The sequence below is a fragment of the Chinchilla lanigera genome, unplaced genomic scaffold (assembly GCF_000276665.1).
Source record: "Chinchilla lanigera isolate Chin_1 unplaced genomic scaffold, ChiLan1.0 scaffold00020, whole genome shotgun sequence".
NCBI lineage: Eukaryota > Metazoa > Chordata > Mammalia > Rodentia > Chinchillidae > Chinchilla > Chinchilla lanigera.
In genome coordinates, this window is record NW_004955421.1 from 4,649,169 (window position 1) to 4,672,682 (window position 23,514).

Below are 23,514 nucleotides of genomic sequence, written 5' to 3' on the forward strand. Positions count from 1 at the left end.
AGCATGTGTGTGTGTGTGTGTGTGTGTGTGTTCCTCCTGCCTTTATATGGCCTCTTGAATGGAGAGGGTGTTCTTCCTCCATGGCTGTCCGTGTGGGACCAGATGGACACAGCGTGAAGGCCATGCCCTGCTACCCTTTGGGGCCACCCCACCCATTTCCGCCCCTCAGAGGTATCTCATCTCTTGTGCACACTTCTGCCTCCTCCCACCTGTCATCTGCTTTGCTTCACTTTTGTTGTATTTGCTTAAAGAAAATGTGGTGGCCAGAACCCCGAGTTTGTCCAGCTAAGTGGGATCCAAAATGCCAGGACCTGAGAAGCTAAGTACCACTGTCTGTGAGACTGACAAAAGCAGGGTGACTGCAATCAGTGTGGCCATTAAGGGTCACCTCGTACGCTTTAACACAGACAGGGTCTCATTTTGTGGCAGGAAAGCTTTGAGGAAGCTGTCTCATGAGGCTGCGTGGGTCAGGCTGCTCTGCTAGTCCCCACAGAGCAGTTTTTCCTTCCAACCCTGCAACCCTGCTTACTGAATACTCATTCTGAGCCAAACACTAGCCAGTGCGCGAGGATGCAGCAGGGACTGTGTCCCTGCCCTGCTCTTAAAGCTTGGCCTTCTAGCACATAGGCTGGAAATGTAACAAGGGAGATGAATGCTGAGCCGTAACTGCTCTGGGAAGGAGAAGGCACCGTGGACCCCCCGCCCCCGCCCCGCCCATCCCTAGTGGAGAAGGTAAGGCCAAGGTAAAGTAGAGTGCAGTAGATGACAGCGCAGGCTTGGTGGGCTGGGTGGGCTGACCACTGTGCACTGCAGTCTAGCTCCTCCCTGTGCCAGCTGTGAGACCTTCACAGAGTTGCTGAGCTACTGTGACCCTCAGTTTCCTCCTCTGTAACAAAAAGGCCTTTACTTCCAGCTTCATATGCAGATGTTATGCCGTAAAATACGCTGCATTTTGCTTAGCCACACAGGAACCCCCCAGTAGAGGTTAGAGAACTGTTCGCCAGTGAGAACCACTCAGGTCTGAATTTGGGTTTGGTTTGAGTTTTCTAGGCAGGCAGGGGCAGAGGAATGGATATTCCATCCAGAGGGAAGAGGTGAAAAAAATCAGCTGAGTTTGTGGAGATTCGCTTGTGAGATCAGCCATGGGAGGCAGCCAGAGTCTGCAGTGAGACTATTGGGCTGGGGATATAGCTCAGTGGCATAAATGCCTGCCTGGCAAGCACAAGGTCCTGAGTTCTATTCCTGGTACCAAAAGAATTTTTTAAGAACCCTCATCCTGCAATGAGACTCTCTACTCCAGTCACGCTGGTCCTGCTGACCAGGACGAAGTAGATGCATGTAAGGTCTGTAAGCAGAGCAGTAGTGAGACCACGTCTGTCCCAAAAGAGATCTGTGACACTGGGGGTAAGGGAAGTCACCGTGTGGGGGGGGGAGTCAAAGTGAGAACAGGCGGGCTTTCGGTGAGCAGTCAGCTGAAAAAGAGTAGCAAAGTCCCTGATTTTAGCTCAGACAATGCGTGGCTGCCCTTGAGGATGGGGAACGAGGACCAGAAGGCATTTTGGAGGAAGAAGGGCTTGGTGCTGGGCCTCCCAATTGTGTGGTGCCCACAGGACCCCGGGAGATGGGCTGGCCTTAAAACATTCCAGGTCACCTTTGTCTAGCAGGGGGAAGGTTAACAGAAGGACATTTCTGTCACCTACCAGGCCTGGGCAGCTTTCTCTTCAGTGTCTAGAGTGGTGCTTACTCATCTCACAGGCCCTTTTTTCCAGTTACAGAAAAAATAGATCCAGGGGCTGGGGATTTAGCTCAGCAGGCAAAAGCGCCTGCCTGGCAAGCACAAGGTCTTGAGTTCGGTTCCCAGTACCAGAGAAAAACTGAAAACAAAAAAAACAAAAAAAAAAGAAAAAATAGATCCATTCACAGCTGAGACAGATAGATAAGAAGGAAGGATTGTTTTTCTTTACAGGCCCCTTATCTCTATTCTTCTGCCCACCTCTGTTATGCTTTATGCACTGGCTTTCTCTGTTCTTCTCTACACATAGATATCTAAACAGCTTCTAGCCTCGGACACAGAAGAGTCAGCAGCTCTGATTCCCAGGTCTGCTGTCTAGGAGAGAGAGCTGTGTGGCCCAGGTGGGGTTGGTGTCTGCTATCATACCTATGGCTGGAGGCAGGAGTTGGCAGGGAGAAGATCCACCTGGGTTGCCCAGCTTGGTCACCTGGCTCTCACAGACCCAGACAGCTCAGGGTGGAGTGGAAGAGGGTGAGGGTGGAAATATGGCGGAGGGGTCTCTCAGGAAAGACAGAAGCTAGGCAGATACTCCAAAGAGAGTTGTTCCAGCAAGATGCCATGGTTGTTGGTGATGCTGACCCTTAAATTGTGGGCCTTTGTATCATCCCATTCAGCTGTGCTGTGTAACAAGTTGCCTGTGAATTGACGGACTTAAAACAACTGTTGCATGATACCTTATAGATACATGGGTCAGGTGTTCAGAAAGGTTTGGCTATTGAGTCTTCTGCTCTGTGTGGCACGAGTGGGGTCTCCTGTGGAATTTACGTTGTGGGTATGATGGTGTTCCGAGTCTAAGACAGCTTCCCTCACATGCCTGGAACCTTGGTGGAGACAGCTAAACGCTCACCATATAGATCTCCCACACCATATAGATCCTCACCCCTCATGCAGTCCTGTCAACAGAGTGGTCTGACTTTGTGTGGCAGCTGAGCTCCAAGAGAGCACACCCAGAGCTGCCAGTGCTCTAACGGGCTGGCCCAGGGCAGGCTCAGCATCTTCTACCACATTCTGTAGTTGCAGACCTGCCCAGGTTTAGAGGAGGGGAAAACCACCAAGCCTTGGAGAAATGGCGAAGGCTTACAATATGTTCAGCAATATGAGAAAAATATTTTTTAAAGTCACTGTTACAAAGGAAGTCACCAAACCAGAAGTTTTGTTCTATTTTAAAGTACAGGTAACCTCATCTGTCTTCTATAGTATCATAGATAAAATCAGTTTAACTCCTTTGGGGAGAAGAGCAGATCTGGGCAGTGTGCTGTGGGGATTCCCGCACTGCTGTAAGGGGGTAAGGAGCTAGGCAGAAGGAGTTACTTAGGAAAAAACTATTCTTTCTTTTTCTTTAAGAAAGAAAAATTCTTGGCTGGGGATTTAGCTCAGTTGCACAGTGCCTGCCTGACAAGCACAAGGTCGTGAGTTCGATTCCCAGTACTGGAAAAAAAGAAAATTCTTAAATGGCCATCTAATTCTCTAATGGCCATCATAATAACTTTATACGAGGTTGAAAGGGACAAATGAAATATAGAATTATTTTAAAGACCTACATATTCCTAACACTTCTGCTACAGATGTTTTGTCAGCTCTGCTTCCTATTTCCACAACCTAAGAGTAACATTATGTGTAGTGAATGGAGATCCAGCATCACACTGACAGTACAGTGCACAGAAACCTTTGATTAACGGGCCTAAATAGTCCAGCCCAATATTTGGCTTATGTGGGAGGTCGCAATGGTCCTAGCTGATTACCACATTCCAAACAGAACTCCCTCCATTTCTGTCTGGGGAAGCCACTAAGTGGCACCCAGTTGCCACAGCTGTCCAGGGAGCACTTCAGTGAGGGCATGTGAAGACAGGTGGCCGGTGTTCATGTCCACTGCCCCTTACAGGCCACATCTCTTGATTTTCCTTTTAAAGTAGCTCTTGACACTGCCTTGTCATGAGCCAAAAGTAGTTCTTCCAAAAATGTGTCATAAATCATGATGTGTTACTCAAAGCCGAGGCAAGCAACTAGCCATGTGGGCACATTCACAGTACCACACAGGCCTACGGGTCTGCCTGCTTTAACCCACAAGATGGTTGATGCCTTCATCTGGCAGACAGTGTTGGGTCTCTACCAAGTGGCAGGCCCGGGCAAAGGGACAGAGATGAACAACAGAGCCCTCTGACAGTCTTGAAGACCACTGAGAAAGGCAGTTTACTGACCAGAGGTGAACAGGACTTGGCCTGGGACACCAGTGACTTGCCCCTGGAACATGTCCAACATGGGGCTACTCATCATTTATGTAAAACAGAAATGGCTTTGAGTGTCCGCATGTGCCTTCTCCAAAGCTGACTTCCAGGCCCCCTGCCTCTGTGTTCAGTCAGCCCAGACTCCCCCTGCCTGGGCCTCAGCCTCTGCAGCTCCTTAGGGACCTCCGGAAGGCCCCACTAGCATCTCAGGTGCTCTCCTGCTTGGCAGCAACGGGCCTTGGCTCCCACACAAAATCCACAGCAAGGCCCCACGCTAACCAGAACCTTCTTCAAATACGAAAATGGGTCCTAATCAGGCTTCACAAAGCTGAGATGGTAGCCGACGCTGGGAGCCGTAATTTAAACTTCATGTGCGAGGGTTACAGTAGCCTGCCAAACTTTGAAATATGAAACTCTTTCAAGGAAAAAAAAGTCCAAATGAATCCCTGCTCCTTTCTTCAGCTCGTGACTGGGTTTGAAGATGCCCAGCCAGGTGCCTGTTCAGAAGGCCTGTTTATAAGGAGAAAGTCTAGTTCAGAGGTGCAGCAAGCCAAACAAGTTCGTATGTGACCTGTGCCTTTAACAAATGCCTTCAACTCATGACACCAGACTGAGCCTCCTGGAAAGACAGCAGAAATGCCAGGACGCATTTCCTTTCTAAAAAAGATAACCCCCTTCCCTCCCTCCCTCTCCCTCCAGCCTGTTCCTGTTTGTTTGCAGTTTGCCAAAGCACACAGACCACCCCTCGGCCAAGGAGAAACCCTCCTGTGCTGGTCTCGGCCCAGGGTGCTCTTTTTATCTTCTCTCCTGCTTGACCCTCTCGCAAGCTGAGAGAGCTTAGGGCACGTGAAGTGACCCTGATTTGCCAGCCCTGCAGCCAAACTCTTCCCTGAAAGCCCAGACCTGCTTACCCGCGTGGCTAAGAGGCAGGCCGCAGCATGTGCTTGCTGCCCCGCAGACAAGGGCTGTCTCAGCTCTCCATCTGCTGGGACCGTTCAAGAGTCTGCTGCATTAGGGCTTTCTTTGGGCTTACGGTGTTTATTTGAGAACATTGCTTCTGACCTCAGATAGACACGCGTAGAAAACTTACCCCTGAAATGTGCAGAGAAAGTGTAGTTTGGCAGCCCCTCTGCAGGTCATTGGGGCTATCACCTTGCCCCGCAACCTTGCTGTGAAAACCCCTCCTTGCTTCTCTTCCAGAAAGAAAGAAACCACACGGAAATGTGCATGCATGCACACCCGTCTCACCACCTCAATCAAAACCATGTGCCAAAGACATGCAATGGGGCCTGTTTATGTTTGGAAGTAAATATTAGTCTAATATTGCATTGTCGACATCTCCAGACAGAGACATGCTATGTAAATAGTCAAGTAACTGCAGAGACCCATAAACATGAGGCCTTGAGTTAGTCCAGGGGAGGAATGTGTCCAAGGCCTTGGCCTAGGTACGCAGGACCCTGCCCAGGGGGACGCCAGTAAGGGCAGGGCATCCCCCGAAAGACCAGCTGCACTGGCAGTGCCTGACAGTCCCTCCATCCTGGAGTGGGCTGGCTCCCTGAGCTGGGTCAGGCCTCATCTCCTCCTTGGCTTCCCACCTCTGGCCACACTCAGCCTACCAGGGACATTCAGGGCGAATTCGCTGTTTCGCTAGGAATTATCTGGCAGATTTTTGATACAAGATATATCAAACTGTATGGTCATCAGGGTTCAAGGAACTGCCGTTGGGGACTGCAGGATCCCATAAGGACTAGCACAAAGCCACAGCCAGCACGATGCTCTCAGGCTCCAGCTAACAAAGCTTGGCTTTAGTTTCCCTCTCTAAGGTTTCTGTGTTTCTTCTGCTATAAACAGAACAGCTATAAACAGAGCCTCTTGCCCCTCAAGCAGCAGAGCAAGCCTGGGAAGATTCCAGAAAAAGCTCAGAAAAACATTGGCTCTGTTGGATTGGAAGTGAGTGTGGGGCTGCTTCGGGTGCAACTTAAACTCATTAATCACTTCCTGACAGCCTTGGTATAGGCTCAGATGGCAGCAAAAACAGGCTTGCCTAGCACATCTCAAGGTTTGCCCTCAAATACTCATTGGTGCTAACAGAGGCAGACATGCGTGCCCCAGGAAGGCCTGCAGGAAAGAAATGTATTTCAGGGATTGTTTTAACCTAACTGTTAAAATTTTATAATTCTTTATGCTTTGCAGTATAACCATACTTTAATATGAAAATCGAAATTCTCATATGGGTACTTGTTATTTGCTTTGAGAGGTGAACTGAAGTGTCCAGCCACACACACATACACGGGTGTGACTCTGTGGGCTGGTAAGTGTGTCAGTTTGATTGTAATAACCATTTTACAATGTATATATGTCCCAAAACATCGTGTTTTGCATTTTAAATATTATCAGCCATGCCTCAATCAAGCTGGGGGGTTTTAAAACTGAACATATCATTGCTTCTGATTCTCTGCCTGTTAATAGCAATTTTTTCTACCTGTAAGCCTAGTGTCTAAGTTGTGCATCTTCAACCATTTGGGCTCTCGATTTCTCAGCACATTCTCTTACTGATGGCCTTGTGAACTGTCTGTCGTAAGTTCTGCTGAGGTGAAGATGGCTAAGGGAAAGGAAGGAAGCAGAACTTGCCCTTAGTCATCACAGATGAGTGGGTTCCTTTCTCAAGTGTCGAGCTGTGGAGTGTGCTAACTTAGAGTACCTAAGAGTAGTTGCACAGCAACCGTGAGACACTGTGACGCACTGGAGTCTTGTGGGCCTCCTTTGGCATGTGGATTAAGAGTTACTAATTTAAATCAGGTCCCTCTTAGGTAAGAGAACTACTTGTTAGATGATTGAATTCAGAGTCATTACCTTTAATGTTACTTAAGCAGTGATGAAACCTTGTTAACCTTTTTCACTGCTCCATTCTTAACTGAAATTATATTAGGAAACGTTAGATAGGAAGATCTGTTCTTTATTTATTGATTGGTGTTTATTGAGACATATTGAGAATAACATTATACGTAGCTTAGAGGATGCCATGTTCCTTCTTGTTCTTGCAAATTACTTTAAGTAATTTGTTCTCATGGGTTATTCAATTTGGATTAACAGTCTTTTTCCGAGATAGGGTCTCACTATGTAGTTCAGGCTGGCTTCAAACTCCTGGTTTATTACTTCAGCCTCCGTGACTTTGTTAAAAAAGAGTAATGTTTTCACCATTTTTGATGAGGCCCTCAGTTCATCACTGCGTTGCCTGAGTTAACAGCCCTGGCCTCACACGGTGAGACCTCTCTGCGACACTTACACCAGGACAAGAGCTTCAGCTTCTTCCTCGCCTACTTTCCTTATTGGTAAAATTGAAATTAAAACCCCATCATCCAAAAACTTATAAAAATTAAGTAATTGAACATAATTCATGTGTTTTGTGAATCCCAAAGCCTCATGATTGTTTAAAATATTCTATGTTTTACTTGTTTTTTTTTTTTAATTGAAAACTCAACTTTCCAAAAATCTTTGAGAACAGCTGACACTGCTCAAGAACCCTGCTTTTGTCCCTGCTTTGTGTGAGTCTTGGGTGTATAGCTATGTGGCCTATGACTGGCAGCCCTGAATTTTCTCTGGGGAACAACAGAAAAAGCTATCACCTATCTGAGGGCTGGAAGAGGTCTGAGGATGCCCTTGATCTCTGAGACAGAGACAACCCTCAGGCTCAGAGCCAGAAAATCACCTTGCCCGTGGCCCTGGGGTTACTTAGTTGGAGTTTAATCAAGCCTTTGGATCATATGTATCTCTTCACAGTAGACCCTTATGCACCAAGCAGGCCTGCGATGATGTTTAGTAGACCTGAGCTCTCTGTCAACGGGCACTGTATGCAAACCAAAACTAGGCTATAAACCAAGGTACAAGGGTAACATGTTCCTTTCTGAAATAATTAGTTTGACTATATAAGAAACAATATTACTTTCACAGGCCACCATTAGACTATATGGCACCTTTGTGCCAACAGTACCTCCTTCATCAATACCCTTTACTTTCTCTTTTTTTGTCTTTTCTTTTTTTGAGACAGGGTCTCGCTATGCAGTTCAGGCTGGCCTTCAGCTCACTTTGTAGCGCAGGCTGGTCCCAAACTCGCAATGATCCTCCTGCCTCAGCCTCCTGAGTGCTGGAATTACAGGCATGTGTCACCACGCCTGGCTTAATATCCTTTACTTTCATCTGTCAGAAAGTTCAAAACAATGTACTAATTTTGTTACACACTCTTACTGCCATCTGTTGGAAAACAGTTATAATAAATTTATACATCTATCATATCTGTGATGTGAGGGACACACTAACCCCTTACATGCAGTGCATAGCCTGCACTGCTGTCCATGGAATGTGTTATGTTTTAAGAAATGATCTTTTGAGTTCCAAGGAAAATAGACATATGTCAGCGGCAACTCCAATCTCCCATCCAAGAGACCACACACAGACTATGTCGGGAGCAGGATTCTTGAGGCCGCAGTGTTGGAACAGGGCATAGAACTTAGAAGGCAATTTCTGAGAGCCACTCAATAGGTCCTGCTTTGGTCGTGATGTTCAGGCCTACTGCTGATGCCATTTCACTAAGCATCCAAAGAGCTTGCCTCTGGATCTATGCAGGAGGTGAAACTGCCCTCACTTTGTTGGTAACAGGGAAATATCCATAAAAACGTGAGCACAGAAGAGCATGTGCATGTGTTAGTTCAGATGTTTCAAATCCTTCCCTGGACTTTTACCTTGGTTGTTTCCCATTCTCTATACCAAATCATCACACTGGCATGGCTATCAGAAGTGAGCCAGCTTTTTCACTTCTTAGGAAAAATAAAACTCTGGATCCACAGAACAAGGTGCATTGATGCCATTTGTATCTAGCACCCGCTAGTTCACTCAGTGAGTAGGCAAAAAAATATCAGGTTCTGTACCAGTTAACTTCTGCTGCATAAGTAACCTCCCCAGTGTTTAGCAGCCTAAATAGAACAACCATCTTTGTAGCTCACAATTCTGTGTGTTGCCAGTTTGGACTGAGTCAGTCTCTGCTGGGTCCCCGGTTCATCTGCAGGGAGTTAGGATCTGGCTGCTCTCGGTGGGCCTCAGCTGGGATCTTCTGTCCTTCGGCAGGCTAGAATGATCTGATTGCATGCAGGCAAGGCAGGGTTCTGAGAAGGTAATCAGCAGCGTGGACGGACACAGCATCACATCTCTTACATCTGACTGTTGAAGCCTCAGTGGAGCTTTAAGGCTGGAGAAGTAGACACCACCTCGTGATGGGAATCACTGCAGGCACACAGCAAAAGGGACGGACACAGGGCAAAGAAAGTCGTGGGCACTTTTGCAACATACCACTGACACTCACCATAGGTGAGATGCTGAGTGCTGGACGTAAAATGCCTAGATCTTGCCTGCAAGGAGCCCTAAGACAAATGCAGAAGCTAACACAGATGCAGAAGGCCAGCCTGAACTGCAGAGTGAGACCGTGCCTCAAAAAAAACAAAAAACAAAAAACAAAGAGAAGCAGAATAAGAGTCTGCTAGTTTTGTGCTGCTGTAAGGGTATGTTCCCTGGAAGTAAAAGGGAGTCACTTGGGGTTACGGAAACAATCCATCACCCACAAACATCTGGTCACTTTTGCCCGGATCTCAGCCACATCTTCGTCTCTGAAGAATACTTCAAGGAGTAGTTTCTTAGTGAAACGTTTCTATTAAGTTTTAGTCTGTTTCTTCGGTCTTCTGTGGGTGTACTTTGGGACAACAACAATGAGTTTTTATAATTGTCTAGATCAGAGCACGCCTCCTTTCCACATCCCTTGCAGAGGAGAGAAGGGGTGGGAGGTGGTCTGAGAAATGTGCTCTTAGGCTGGAAAGAAGCCACCAGGGCTAAAGACACCAGGAACTCAGTGTGTACTTACAGGACTGGCCTTGAGGATCAAAGCTCAGACTATAAGACTTTTGCTAGTTGTTCTAAGAAAGCTTCTGTTCCCTTTTAGTTATTCAAACTACAATGCCTTGTTGACCCCACATAAAGCAAATGCTCAGAGTTCCCCTGACAGTGTAGGTGGAGGTACCTGGCAGCTCCTTTGACAGTTCTTGTCCTTAGCTAGGTCAATAAATCACCTCATGGCAATTTGAGGGGACTATGAGGTAAGATAATTCCTGATCACCTGTTTTCCTTACTTTGGAGGAGCTGATGGTCATCAGGGAAAATATTCTATTCAAGGGAAATAGAAAAAATTTTTATTCAAGGGAAATTGATTCAGTCAGCAAGGTTTGGGTGTATGGTGTGAGTGTGTTCCCCAAAGACTTATGTGTTGGATGATACTAAAGGGCCTAAGTCCTACCCTTAGGAGGAATTATGTTAGTGTTCATGGGATCCTGGTTAGTTCTGACAAGAGAGTTGTTACAAAGAGCAAGGCTGGCTCCTTCTCACTGTCTGCTTCCCTGTCTTCATGTGAGCTCTCTCTCGTGTGTACTTCCACTACAATGCCATCTATCATGACACCCTTACTAGATGTTGAACTAATGGTGCTACTCAATCTTGAACTTTTAGGCTCCAAAATAGTGAGCTAAGTGAACCTTTTTTTCATTATAAATTATAGAGACTTGGGCATTTTGTTATAGCAATGGAAAGTGGCCAAACAGAATGACTTTGATGCTTACCATTGTGCTTGACTTATATTAAAGAAACTGGAGGGGAGATATACAACAACAATGTTAAAAGTGCTCAAGAGTTTGCTTTATAATTTGTTTAGGGCATGTTTTATATATACATTCACTGTTGGCTGTAGGTTACAGAGATTGCTAGTCATGAGGGCTTTCAAATATGACTATGGGAGTTATAAATAAATGATATTCTTGTACCATAAACCTGCAGTGCAGACGATCTGCCAGCAGTAGATCAAGTGTGTGCCTTGGGTTTGAATTTTTCTGTTCAAGGGAAATTGAAACAAGTATTTGAGGGCAAGAAATTTGGCAGGTGAGCTCAGAAAACACTTATAGAACACGAAGTGAGACAGAGAAGGCAGGAAGCTGGTAAAGGATGTGTTATCAACTTGGTTACTACGGTGGACAAGCTCCCCTGGGAAAGAACCTACACTTCAGAATTCTTCCACCCCAGGAGAGAGGGAGCTGGGGTATTTATACCCCCTCGATGGCCAGTCATATTTAAGGGCAAATACAGGGAGAGAATTCTGGCCTCAAGAACAAAGGCTTCTAATACTGGTGAGCAAACAACAAGAGATGCCAGGCCTTCCTGAGAACAGGAGAAAGAGTGAGCTTTAGGATACAAAAAGGTACTTAAACATTAGCAGTAGTGCCTGTGATGACTGAGGAAAACTAGAAACTAGAAACTTGTCTTATCATACGTGAAAAGTCACAGAGCAAATCCAACACCAGAGGGGTGGCAGAATTTTTGGAACAAAGCTAACGGAAACTACCACCCCAAATCAGGATGAGTAGTCAGCCCTAGGTGAAGCCCTGCTGCTGACTTGGCTTCACAGACCCCCGGGTTCCACAGGTGTGAGAGGAAGAGCTGTATGGTAGCCATGTAGAACGCAGACCTACGATGCTTTAAAGAGCCTATCATGTCAGAGCAGTTTTTATCAGATTGCTTCACAGATGGCTAACACCTCCCAACATATTAATAAGTTCATTAAAAACCAAACAAACTCAGAAAATATCAGGCCCCAGGGTTACTTCCTGTGCTGGTTACTTTTCTGTCATTGCTGAGACAAAATATCTAACGCCCAAAATTAAGGAAGGAAAGGTTTATTTAGCTCAGGGGTTGTGGAGGTTTCAGTCCATACTCGGCTGGCTTCAAGGCAGGGTGGCACATGGTAGAAGGCAACAGTTCATAGCAGCGGAAGATACAAAACCAAGGAACCGTGGTAAGCAGCCTCTTTCCCTCCCTTACATTGCATGCAAACTACCTGCCCCAGGGCAGGTGTAGCACTCACATCCATAATTCCAACATTGGACCATGGATCAATCAGAAGTCTAGACACCTGCCCCATGACTGCATGAGGCTTAGGGGGGACATGCAGACACAACCATAACACTTCCCTACCTAGTTATCAGATCCTTTACTTTTTTGCTGTGCCTTACAAATCTCTGAAAGAAAGAATACATCTCTCCCTGTATTTACCCTTATTTGACCATGAAACCATTTTTTAATTCCCAAACACTTTTTTTTTTGTAGACAGGCTGGCCTCAAACTCACTATGTATGTAGCCCAGGCTGGCTTCAAACTTGTGGTGATCCTCCTGCCTCAGCCTCCCAAGTGCTGAGATTATAGGTGTGCACCACCTCACCTGGCTTCCCAAACACCTTCAAATAACTCAGTTGGAAAATATTGTACCAGAACCATTTTACAAGGAATGAACAGCTTGTCACAAGATGGCCTGCTAGAAGTCCATTTGTTTTGGAAAGTGTCTTTATGTAACGCATCTCTTGCCAGTGTGTTTTCTAAAAGCAGTTTGATTTGAAGAGCCTTCCAAGCTCTGCGAGGGGAGTTTACACCTAGTCATAGGCCAACCTGACTTGGGATCAAAATAGCTGATTCTCCAGCCTTACTAACTCCTCCTCTTGCTGCTTTTCAGATGGGCTTCTTCCGCCGAAGGTACAAAGAAATTATTGAAGCCGAGAAAAACCGGAAAGAGAACGAAGAAAGTTGGGACTGGGTCCAGAAGAACCAGTGACCTGCCGCACCAGTCACATGACCCAATCACTAGCCTGTTGTCCTTGATCTTTGTATCTTCCATATTTGGAAGAAAAGAATCTTCTCCAGATTTTTCGGAGGCCCCACTGATGCTGTGCTCTTTCTCATTCTTTCAAGCCCGGGTGCCAGCCTGAGGCAGCCACTTCCACCGGCCAGGTCACATGACCAGAGCCACCGCCACTTCCTGTTTAAAGAGAACTCTGAACTTTGGAAAGCGAGCTACAGAGCCGAGCAATATTTATGGATGCAAGATGCGTGGTCAACCCTCAGGGGAAAACTGTTATCTAAAAGTATTTTTATAAATATAAGCCTTTTATACTGATCATGTCTTTATATTTGTATCAATGATTTATTTCTATTAAATAGTTATATAATTCACTCAAGCACTGATATCTGGCCTGACATCTTGGAAATACACTCACTCATATTCAGATTTTAAAGGATAAAACTCTTATTGTACTTTGGAACTTTCTGTTCAAAAAGACTTGCAGATAAAATAAGCTGAAGATACTCCATGAAATGAATCCACCATGCTGGTAGTGCTACAGATAAACTAGACGTGGCAAGACTCTGCGGAGATTTCACATTTTTATTGCCTGGAGTCCAGTTTGGAGTCATGTACTAAGGAACTCTTAAGTGTTTTTTCATATGTCCCTTTCAGTGGAAGACTCCCAGCAGGAACGGGATGGAAACCCTGACTCCTAGCAGCATGTCCGCTCTGCATCACCTTATGCCACATCCATCTCAGCCTCCTCCTGCGTGAGTTGACCGGTGAAGGCTTGGAGCAATGCTGCAGGGTCATCTGGTAGACTTCAGAGTGGCATCTCATCCTGGACACCACAGATCAATGTTCACATCCACGAAGACTAAATCAGCACCTCAGTCCACCACCAGCGCCGCCACCCCGAAAAGACTGTCTGAATGCTGTGTGAGGCATTGCCTGTTCATGGCATTTTAGTTCAAAGGTCCCCGCTTCCCGTACCATTCTTGTAGCCCCCAATGAGTGGTAACTGCAAATTTCTTCCTGGAGATGACAATCCAACCTGTCCTTTTTATTATTATTATTTTTTGAAGTGTTTTAGGTATGATTCCCAGGAAGTAGACCCTGAATCAGAGATTTGTGTGCAAGAAAATTATTAAAGAAGTGTTTACCAGGGGATACCAGTAAGAGTAGAAGCGGAGGGTCAAGAAAAGTAAAAAAAAACCAGGAAAACATGCCCATTTCAGGGAAAGTCCCACCACGCGTGGCTTCAGCCTGATTACCTTTGAGGGTAAGTTATGTCCTGGAGTTGTCACAACCTGAGGCAAGGAAGCTGCGCTTTCTTCCTCGCACATCCAGGGAAGAGGTAAACTTTCTGCTCTTGATTCCTACTGCCAGTGTGGCTCTGCCCTTTGCAGGAGAGCTGCAGGTGCAACCCCAACCCGGGAGGAACAGAAACAATGCAAAAACAAATGATGCACAGAGATTGAAGCAGAGCCCTCTTCCCTCCTACCACCACCCTCACAGGTGTGAATGCTGAGGTATGGCCTTCAGTATTCAAACTATTTGACACTGTTAGGTGTCAGACATACTGTGCTGCCTGGTTTTGAGGCCAGTGTGATTTTCTAGAAGGGGGATGAAGTAATGGATGTAGCACGCTCACCACTGCATCTGGCCCTTAGTGAACACTCAATAACTGTTAACAGCTATGGCTGCTGCTACACTGCTGGGTAACCAGCCAGTAAGGAAGAAAACATGGGGCTAAGCCTAGGGTCTGACAAAGAGTCTTAATGCCTTACTATAGCTTGCTAAAGCCCCAGGTACATCTTTCTTTTAATGTCTTGCTTACCAGTCACTAACATGTTGGATGTCTGTGAACACTGGGTGCTGGGCAGATGCAAACCTGGCATGGAGAGCATGTCTTTTGGTTTATGCAGCTGAGTCTTCTGCAAGAAGGTGATGAATATGCCCTGCTTCCATCCTTGTTGAACGTGGGAATGGACAACGGAAGGCATGATCGAGTTAAGCCTGGAAGCCAGGGATGTTGCTTTTAACAGTGGAATGTAAGCACAGGCGTCAGTACAGTGCAGGATCAAGCAAAGAAATGAGTCCTCACCCAGGTTGTTTATGAGTTTTATCAAAAGCAATAGGAAAAAGTGTTGGCTGTAGTTTAGTCACTGCCTTAACAGCCACACCCTGTTGGGGCCCCTGCTGTGTATCAAGCACTGGGCAGGTGCCAGGGGCTCCCAGAGAACACTGCAGGCACAGCATGCCTCCAGGCGGCAAGCCCTCATACAGTGGGCGTACGGCATGGATTCCTTTGTGGGACTGCATTTACACCTTTCCTTTGGTAGAGTCCTGTTAGTAATGTTATGTTTTCCTTTAATAAATCATTCAGGATTCCTAGATGGTAGAGCCAGGATAGCTCCCTCAGCAGATCTGTCCAGATGCACTGAACACCAGTAACCTGCTTTCTGTAAGGAGTGCGGATACACAGGAGACAGTACAGAAGGCCTGCAGTTCTGCTGGAGCCACCCCAGTGAGAGCAGGGTGGGTTCTGAATGGTAGTTCACATGCGTAGTCACTTGCCCAGGAGGTCATAAGACTTTACAAGACAGTTTTAAGAAAACTGAACTTGACATCACAAGAAGATACTGGAAACCACCCCTGGGACCTGTCTGAGAAAGGACAGTGTCTCTGCTTAACTGATCCAGCTGAGTAGCAGGTAGACCTTAAGGGACAAGGAGTAACCTTTTAGCACAGAGGTGGAGGAAGAAGTGGAGCATATTGAGGGAGCTCTCTCCTCTTGGACAGTTCCCCAGCTCCATCCCAGAAGGTTCTCAGGGGAAGCAGACAGCCGCGCCAGTGTGTCTACCTTGTCTTTCTAAATTCTTTTAAAATTTCACAGCCAGGCATGGTGGTGCACGCCTATAATCCCAGCACTCAGGAGGCTGAGGCAGGAGGATTGTTGCGAGTTCGAGACCAGCCTGGGCTACAAAGTGAGCTCAAGGCCAGCCTAAACTGCGTAGCGAGACCCTGTCTCAAAAAGACAAAAAAACAAAAAGAAACTTAAATTTCCCATTTTTCAAAATTGATTCCCTTATGCTTAGTTACATAGGACTCAAGAGTTTGGAACACCCCAAGTGAGCCTTGGACCTCTCACAAAGAAGAGGCCATGAAGCTCAGAAGCAAGGGGACAGTAGGAGTAGGGATCAAGGTCCACTGACGGTGGGAACTGACAGGCGCACATCCAGACCCTTAGCCAGTGAGGTGGGGGCAGGGGCAGTGCTTCAGTAGACTCTTAGCATCCCAGTGTTCAGAGACTTGGCCAACTAGAAAGTCCAGGAGAGACTCCTGCTCCAAGAAATTATGGGTAGCCTCTAGTCCTTGAGACAAAGACAAGGGGGTTAATAAACCAACAAAGGCAGCAGCCCCTAGGACACCCGAGGCCTGTCTTCCACACTTGCAGAAATACAGCAGATCCCCAGTGACCACATGCTGTGTGCTTCTGATTATCCTCAGCATGGTGGGTCTTGAACTGTTATCCACAACTTTTATTTTTGGATAAAGCCTTATGACTAAGTGAAAATACTTACACCTGATTACCTGTAAAATGTATACAAGGTGAAATGTATGCTTGACTCCAATTTTCCAGAATTTAGAGGAGCCGCAAAGAATCGTCATGGGGTGAGAGGTGTTAATCTAGGATGCAGCTCATTACTAGAGTGCTTGCGTGTGACTTGGGGTCAGTCCTCAGCACCACAATCAAATTTCTGTTGTTTGGGGGAAAATGGCCCTTTAGTGGACAAAAGGCAGAAGGTGCTCCAAGTAGAAATGCTGCACGCATGCAGAATTTTAGTTGGTGTTTTGCTTTGATAATAATATAGGGTAGTGATATGCACAGTGGAGAATATTTTCTGAAACAAAGAATGGCCAAAGGAAGGTTACAGAGCCAGTAGGGCCAAAATGAACCTAGAATGTCTTCTGATTTTTCAGCACATAAGAAACATGTTTCCCAAGATGGTGCAATGCTTTATAGCACACTGATGTAGATTTCAAATGTTTTAAGGCATTGTTGTGTTGTGTTAATTCTAACATGCATGGTGTGATGGCAGCATGAGTTTAAAAGCTTTAGGAGAGAGGAATGGCCTGGCAGGCACCCACGCTCACTGCACCTCCAGGCTTCACTGAGGCATCTTGTACACTTCTGCTGAGGAATTCTGGTGGGAGGGGTGTGCCTCCTCATGATGTCACATGGAGTAAAGTCAATGTAGTCACTTCTAATTCACTTGCACTGTTTGGGAAATGCCAGGTTTACAAAACTACATGTTTGGAATAAAAAATGGTTACAAATGATCAGGAGTTTGGTCTATAATTTCATTGCTAGTAAGAACTTTACATGGTGTAGAATATGGGGTTCCAGTGGGTGTAATATAACACGAGTCTTAAAGAGCATGTCAAGGTTCATCCACTTCCACAAGAGTAACCATCTCGCTAGGTGTGGTGGCACACACCTGCAATCCAGCACTCAGGAGGCTGAGGCAGGAAGATAATTGTGAGTTCGAGACCAGCCTAGGCTACAAAGTGAGCTCAAAGCCAGCCTGAACTGCATAGCGAGACCCTGTCTCAAAAAGAGCAAAAAAAAAAAAAAAAAAATAACCAACTCAATATGGGTTATCATGTTATTTTCAACTGTCCCTGACCACTGACCTCCATACCAGGGCCACCATGTTCTCTGTGTATTACCTGCCTGCCCAGCACTACACCTAGAATCTGAACCTGGAGATTCTAAAGGGGAGGATTTCTTATTGTAGTAGACGCTTTCCCATGTGTCCACCAATCATTAACCATTTCTCCAGAAGTCTTCTGTCAGCAGTCTTAACATTTAAGATACCACATTTGCTTAGATTTTTAATCTCCATCTGCCTAGTTATATCATTATTTTGCCAAATACAGTACATTTGTGTGTGTTTCTTTTTGTCCCTAGATATGCCAACAAAGATCATTATACTGGTTTTTTTCAAGAACCAGCCTTTGGCTTTACCAATCAAGTCTACTGATTTTTTGCATTTTATTTCATCAATTAAAGCTTTTATATGTATTAAAATGTCTTCTACTGCCTTTATTGTTAAAAGTCTATGTGCACACACACCACATAGTATAGAAGAGATATGAAAAGATCCACACTAATGGATTAAGAGTGGTTGTCTGTAGGGAAATGCTTGTCAGTGTTTTGCTTTACTTTTTTTTTTTTTTGCTTGTCTAAATTTTAGTTTCCTACGGTGAGCATGTATTCTGTTGTAACAATGAAACATATGCATATCATTTCTTATATAAAATGATATCTAAGAGAGTACATATCGCTAAATCAAATAAGATCCCAGATCATAAGTCTGGGAAGAATGAAATGTGCTTGCAAAGGGCGTGGATAAGTCTGACACTTAAGGGGAGTGGTCCAGCGAGCGCTTTCACCCATTTAATTCCAGATGCTGCCTGGTGTCACAAACATGCCTCCTTCCCTAAGGCAGTTACTTACATTTCTCTAAGGTCGCCTAGCCTATTTCCCCATGCCAGGAAAAGACCTTGACAAACTACAGAATCAAAAGAAGCAAAATGAGGAGGAAGAGAAACCATCTATTACTAAAGTTTGCTTCCCGCTTAGGACTTCTGCAGTCTGCTAGATGACTTCACACCAAGTCTATCAGTCACTGTGTTTAGTACTAGAACTAGCATAACTGTTTACCTAGAGCTCTCTCTGTGTTACCAACTGATGGGCAGCCTTCCATCAGTAGAGTCACCAGTCCCAGGGTTTGTGCTGATCGACTCTGTAAACACCCAAGTAAGTGTGTGTCAGGAGGTCGTAGCTCTGTGCCGAAACCCTCAGGCCTGCTGCCAAACCTGGGGCAGCTCAGTCTCACCCAAATTATTCCATACTTTCCCATGATTCCTCAATAATTGAAAAGCTCTAAAAATGAAGACAAATTCAGTAGAGCTTTAACTACTGGGCTTTGAAGACACCAAACTGGTGAATAAAAGGTATTTAATAAAGGATCTGTAGGAAACCTTTCTTCTAAAAAAAAAATAGATTTTAAGAAAAAATGAAATTCTAACTCTACATCTATTCAGAACCCACCTTCTCAGGAAAGTATTTGGTTCTATATAACAGAAAACTCCAAAATAATAATGGTTTAATGTTGGAAGGAAGCTGTCTGTACCTCAGGTAACTAGGACAAGGCCACTGCTTCTCATGAGTTTGGCAGGGCCCCAGGAGAAGTGTGCCCAGCTCAGGGAGCTGATGCACAGTGACTTGACCTTTGCTTGAGATAATACAGACAGTCTTCCCTTGTTTCCCATGAAGGCACCAAGATGTGCTGTTCTGCTAACATCCTGTCTCAGATCCTACCCTCCCCTTAAACTCTCCATGAGTGTATTCATATGCTGACTGTATAATAAATGCACTGTAGGTGCTGGGCAGCCCTCTTTCTCCCATCAGGAGAGAGGGAGGGCTTCACCTGACTTCAGCTTTTATATGTTGATTCCTGTCTTCTTCACCCCCACCGTCCTCCCTCCAAAGTTTCAAGAGCTGCCCAGGACGCGGCAGTTTAAGACGTAGATGTTTGTCTCTTTTTCACACAAAAGAGCAGATGTGAGACATGAGGTCTGGTACAGCAGCTTGGTGGATCATCAGGATACCAGCTCTAGTCTTTCTCGGCAAGTGGTTTCTACCCTCAAAATTGCCTCATGTCTCCATCTAGTTACCGGAGCACCAGCATGCCCACATTCCAAGCGAACAGTAGAAGAGGATAAACTAGTGCATTCCCTTCCCTTTTAACTAGGCTTCCTAGGAGTTCTGTTTAAATTGGCCAGAAAGAAATCATGCAGATGTACGTAGCTACAAAAGAGGCTATGGAGTAGTTTATTAAAGACTAAAAGTAGAGTTCATACTGGAGACAGCTATTCATTGCCATACCCACCATCTATGTGGTATTCAGACTCTTTAGTTGCCTTAAGCCCTAAAGAAGTACCCTGTATATCCTTAAACCTGACGGGCTATGCAAGTGTAAAACTTTGTTGGGGGAGGCGGGTGAGGGCGGAGAGGAGGGAGTCTCAGGTGTACAGTTCTGGGAGACTCAATAAAACTTAGACAATGACACAGGAAGAACTGGCATCTTGTGCTTTTTCACAGCTGAAGCTCTCAGAATCTTGAAGGATTTTTAAATGAAACAGCAGTGTGCATGTGTACAGGCAGCAAGGCAGTGCAAACAGGCCCAAGGGCACCAGCTGACCTCCACGTCCCTCCGAAGACCCACACGCAACCCGGAGCCTCCACCATGGGGTCCTCCCACAGCCTGGGCTGCTGGAGACCATGTCCTCCCAACTCAGGGGTTGTGATAAAGGGGGGGGTGGGTGGCCTAATACTTCTTTAAGAGACCTGCTGTAAGGTTTTCTGTATCTATTTCATATTTAACCCACTTTCATTTAATAAAAGTCCCTTTTGTTAAAAAAAAACTTCATAGTACAAAGTTGGCTGATCTTCATGCCCATATAAAGCCATTTCTTGTTTTATGTTATTTTTCTCTTTTTGGCCCCCAAGCCCTGTTCTCATTCCCCCCTCCTAGAGGCACCAAATCTAATGAATACATGTCCTTAAAACTGCTCCATGTCACACTACTTTGTCTATCCCATTTAAATGGGTTTGAGCATGCGAGCTCGCGCCGTCTTTTTTCAGATGAATTCACGTTACCTCGCTTACATCTCATTCATTGTTTCTGGCCACAGCAGCCAAATTTTCCTCGTGTTTCCGCAGCACGTTGCTCTCCAGCCCCCCTGAAGGGCCCCCTTGCCATTTCCAGCAGGCTGCAGTGAGCACCCTCCCCCGTGACCCCTTGTGGGCTTGGCACATGTGACGTATGTTACATGTTGGGGTGGTGGGCTCCCTTCTCACTGTGCTGCCGGGTTCTCTCTCAACCACAGAGAGGGCATTACCAGCAGCAATGCGTGTTCCCATGTCCTTATCCAACAGGAACTATCTGACTTTCTCGCCAATCTCATGTGTGAAGTGCTGTATCAAGTCAGTTTGGAATGTATTTGGTTGTCACACGCATCTCTCCATATTCTCAGCCACCTGATCCCCGCTCCTGGAATCCCTCTCATCTCCCTGAATACTCCATTGATTTTCAGAATGATACATCATGTGGCCTCCCTAACCACTTCTCAGATGGTTCCTATGCCTCTTCCCAACCCCTTCCCATTGGAAGAGCCACTGAGCTCAGGCCTTGAAGTCCCGTCCATCTACACTCCTTGAGGATTCCACTCACGCTCCTGACATTCCCTCAACATGTCTGCATCCTGGCCCTCCTTGCTGAACCCTACGCTTACAGGTCACCCGCCGACTGATGCTCACTCAAGGAGACCTCAGGCCTTTCAAACTGACCTGCTGCCATCCCCACTTCAGGAAACAGCAGCTTTATTCCACTGGTGGTTTGGGCCAAAACCTCACACTCCTCGATTCATACCTCTCCCACCATACATTCAATCCATCAAAAATTCCCGCTGAGTTTACTACAAAAGTAGAGACAGAATCTGACTGTGTCTCACCAGCTCCACTGTGGTCTCTTGGCTAGGTTTGTTTTTTTGTTTTTGTTTTTGTTTTTTAGTTATTTTCCAGTACCAGGAACCGAACTCACGACCTCGCGCTTGCCAGGCAGGTGCTGTGCTGCTGAGCTAAATCCCCAGCCCCTCTTGGCTAGGTTATTGTGGGAGTCTCTGCTGTGGCCTCCTGCTCCTGCTTCTCATCTCCTGTCTGTCCTAAACAGCAGCCAGAGGGTCCTACTGCAATGCAAGCCCAGAAATAGCTCCCATATCACTCAGCGAAAGCTACAGTCCTTCCTGGCCCCTACCACCTGTCCCTTACTTTGCTTTGTTCATGGTACAAACACAACCCAGAACAGTACATTGCACAGATCAAGTGCTCAATGCGTAGTTGTTTTTTTTTTGTTTGTTTGTTTTTCCCCGGTACCGGGAATCAAACTCACAACCTCTTGCTTGCCAGACAGGCGCTGTGCCGCTGAGCTAAATCCCCAGCCCCACAATGCATATTTGTTGAATTAACTAATTTAGATACTCCTTTTCTAGCTTCTTAAAATGAATGCTTAATTCAGTAATTTTCAGTCTTTTGTCTATAATGTTCATAATGCTACATTTGTCATTATCATTCCACTGAAAATATTTTCTATGTTCTTTTATGATTTCTTCTTTGAATTACTTAGAAGTATATTTTTTAATTTCCAAACTTAATTTCTTAATGAGGTATTTTTTTTCTAGTTTGCTGTTTATTTGTCAAGTTAACTGCATGATGGTTAGAGATGATTATTTGGATTACTGCAACCATCTGAAATTGGGTAAGACTTACTTTATGGCCCAATAAATAGTAAATTTTCACTTTTGTTCCAGGAGCATTTAGGAAAGGTGTATATCCTGCCACTAGAATACGCATTGTTCTATAAATGTCCATTACAGCAAATCTAAACCCTTCCTCGTTCGCTGGATCTGTCAGTTACTGAGAGAGGTGTGTGGAAATCTCCCACCTGCAAGTGAAGAGGGGCTGGGGCACAGCACAGTGAGGGCAGGAGGTGTGCACACTCCCAGGTTCTCTGCTGCCCAGGAAGAAGCATGTTTGTGCTGCAAGAATCACAGATCATGCTCTGCAGAAGAATCCCTCCTGCCTTTTACAGGGCCAGTAAGAGTCTCCTTACAAGTTGGAAGTGGGGTAAAAACTGAACTCAAGTGACAAATGTTCAGGAAAATTGTACAATGGAAACACACATTACTAGGCCCTAGGTTCTTAGGAAAATAAGGCCATGCATGAAATACACGTTCCCTGGGTTACTGGAGACCCCTGCAGTGGGTTTCAATCTCCTACCTGGTTACAGTGCACAGTGGGAAAGGAAAGAATGAGCAAGCATAGCAGGGATCTGGGCTGACCAGTTGCTCTCTAGGAACAAAAGGGCACAAATTGCTGGATGTGGTGGCTCACACCTGTAATCCCAGCACTCAGGAGGCTGAGGCAGGAGGATCCTTGTGAGTTCGAGAGCAGCCTGGGCTACAACATGAACTCAAGGCCAGCCTGAACTGCATAGCAAGACCCTGTCTCAATAAATAAATAAATAAATAAATAAATAAATAAATAAATAAATAAAACAAAAGGGCATGAGGCACTCAGACCCTTGGTGTTTATTCATTATGTCTGAGTCAAGAACAGTCGGTGAAGGTGGGTGTTTCCAGGAACAGTAATGGCAACTAGACCAAGGTGGGCAAGGAAGATCAAAACATTCTTGCAAGGACAAGGACGAGAGTTTCTCAGGTGCCTTATCCTCTTTAGTAGGTCTTATCCTGCCCTGTGGGCACCACAGCAGTTATTAGCCCTAGGGTTTCCAGCTGTGACCAGAAAAGACCAGGGAGTTTCCCCTTCCAATTGGGCCCAAAAGGACAAGCTTGGACATCCCCTTGACTCAATTTGTAATACATGGCCCCCAACACTGGGGCAACAGGGAACATCTGGCCCTTGAGAAGCTTCCAGTAATTCAGAAACAATCCTATTTCTTTCACCATATCCATTATGGCTATGGATTTTTCCTTATCTCCTCTTAGTTCTGTCCATGTTTCCCTTTCATTTAGTGCTGAGATTATTTTGTAATGTACCTAAAAGTTTAGAATTAGTTACCTTTCACAGATGAAATTGAACATTCTATTACTATGCAGTTTTCCTTCTTTATCTCTAGGAATACTTTCTTATCTTAAAATCT

At 45.6% G+C, this 23,514-nt stretch overlaps 1 protein-coding gene across 1 annotated transcript in view; it reads left to right on the plus strand.

Moving 5' to 3' along the window:
- Window positions 1-13,933, plus strand: part of Itga9 (integrin, alpha 9) — a gene marked incomplete at its 5' end in the record, with an annotated part of 332,049 nt that extends 318,116 nt beyond the window's left edge. The window contains 1 exon segment of the mRNA XM_013513777.1: window positions 12,611-13,933. Coding sequence (XP_013369231.1) covers window positions 12,611-12,709 — 99 coding nt within the window.
- Between the last annotated feature and the right edge of the window lie 9,581 nt (window positions 13,934-23,514).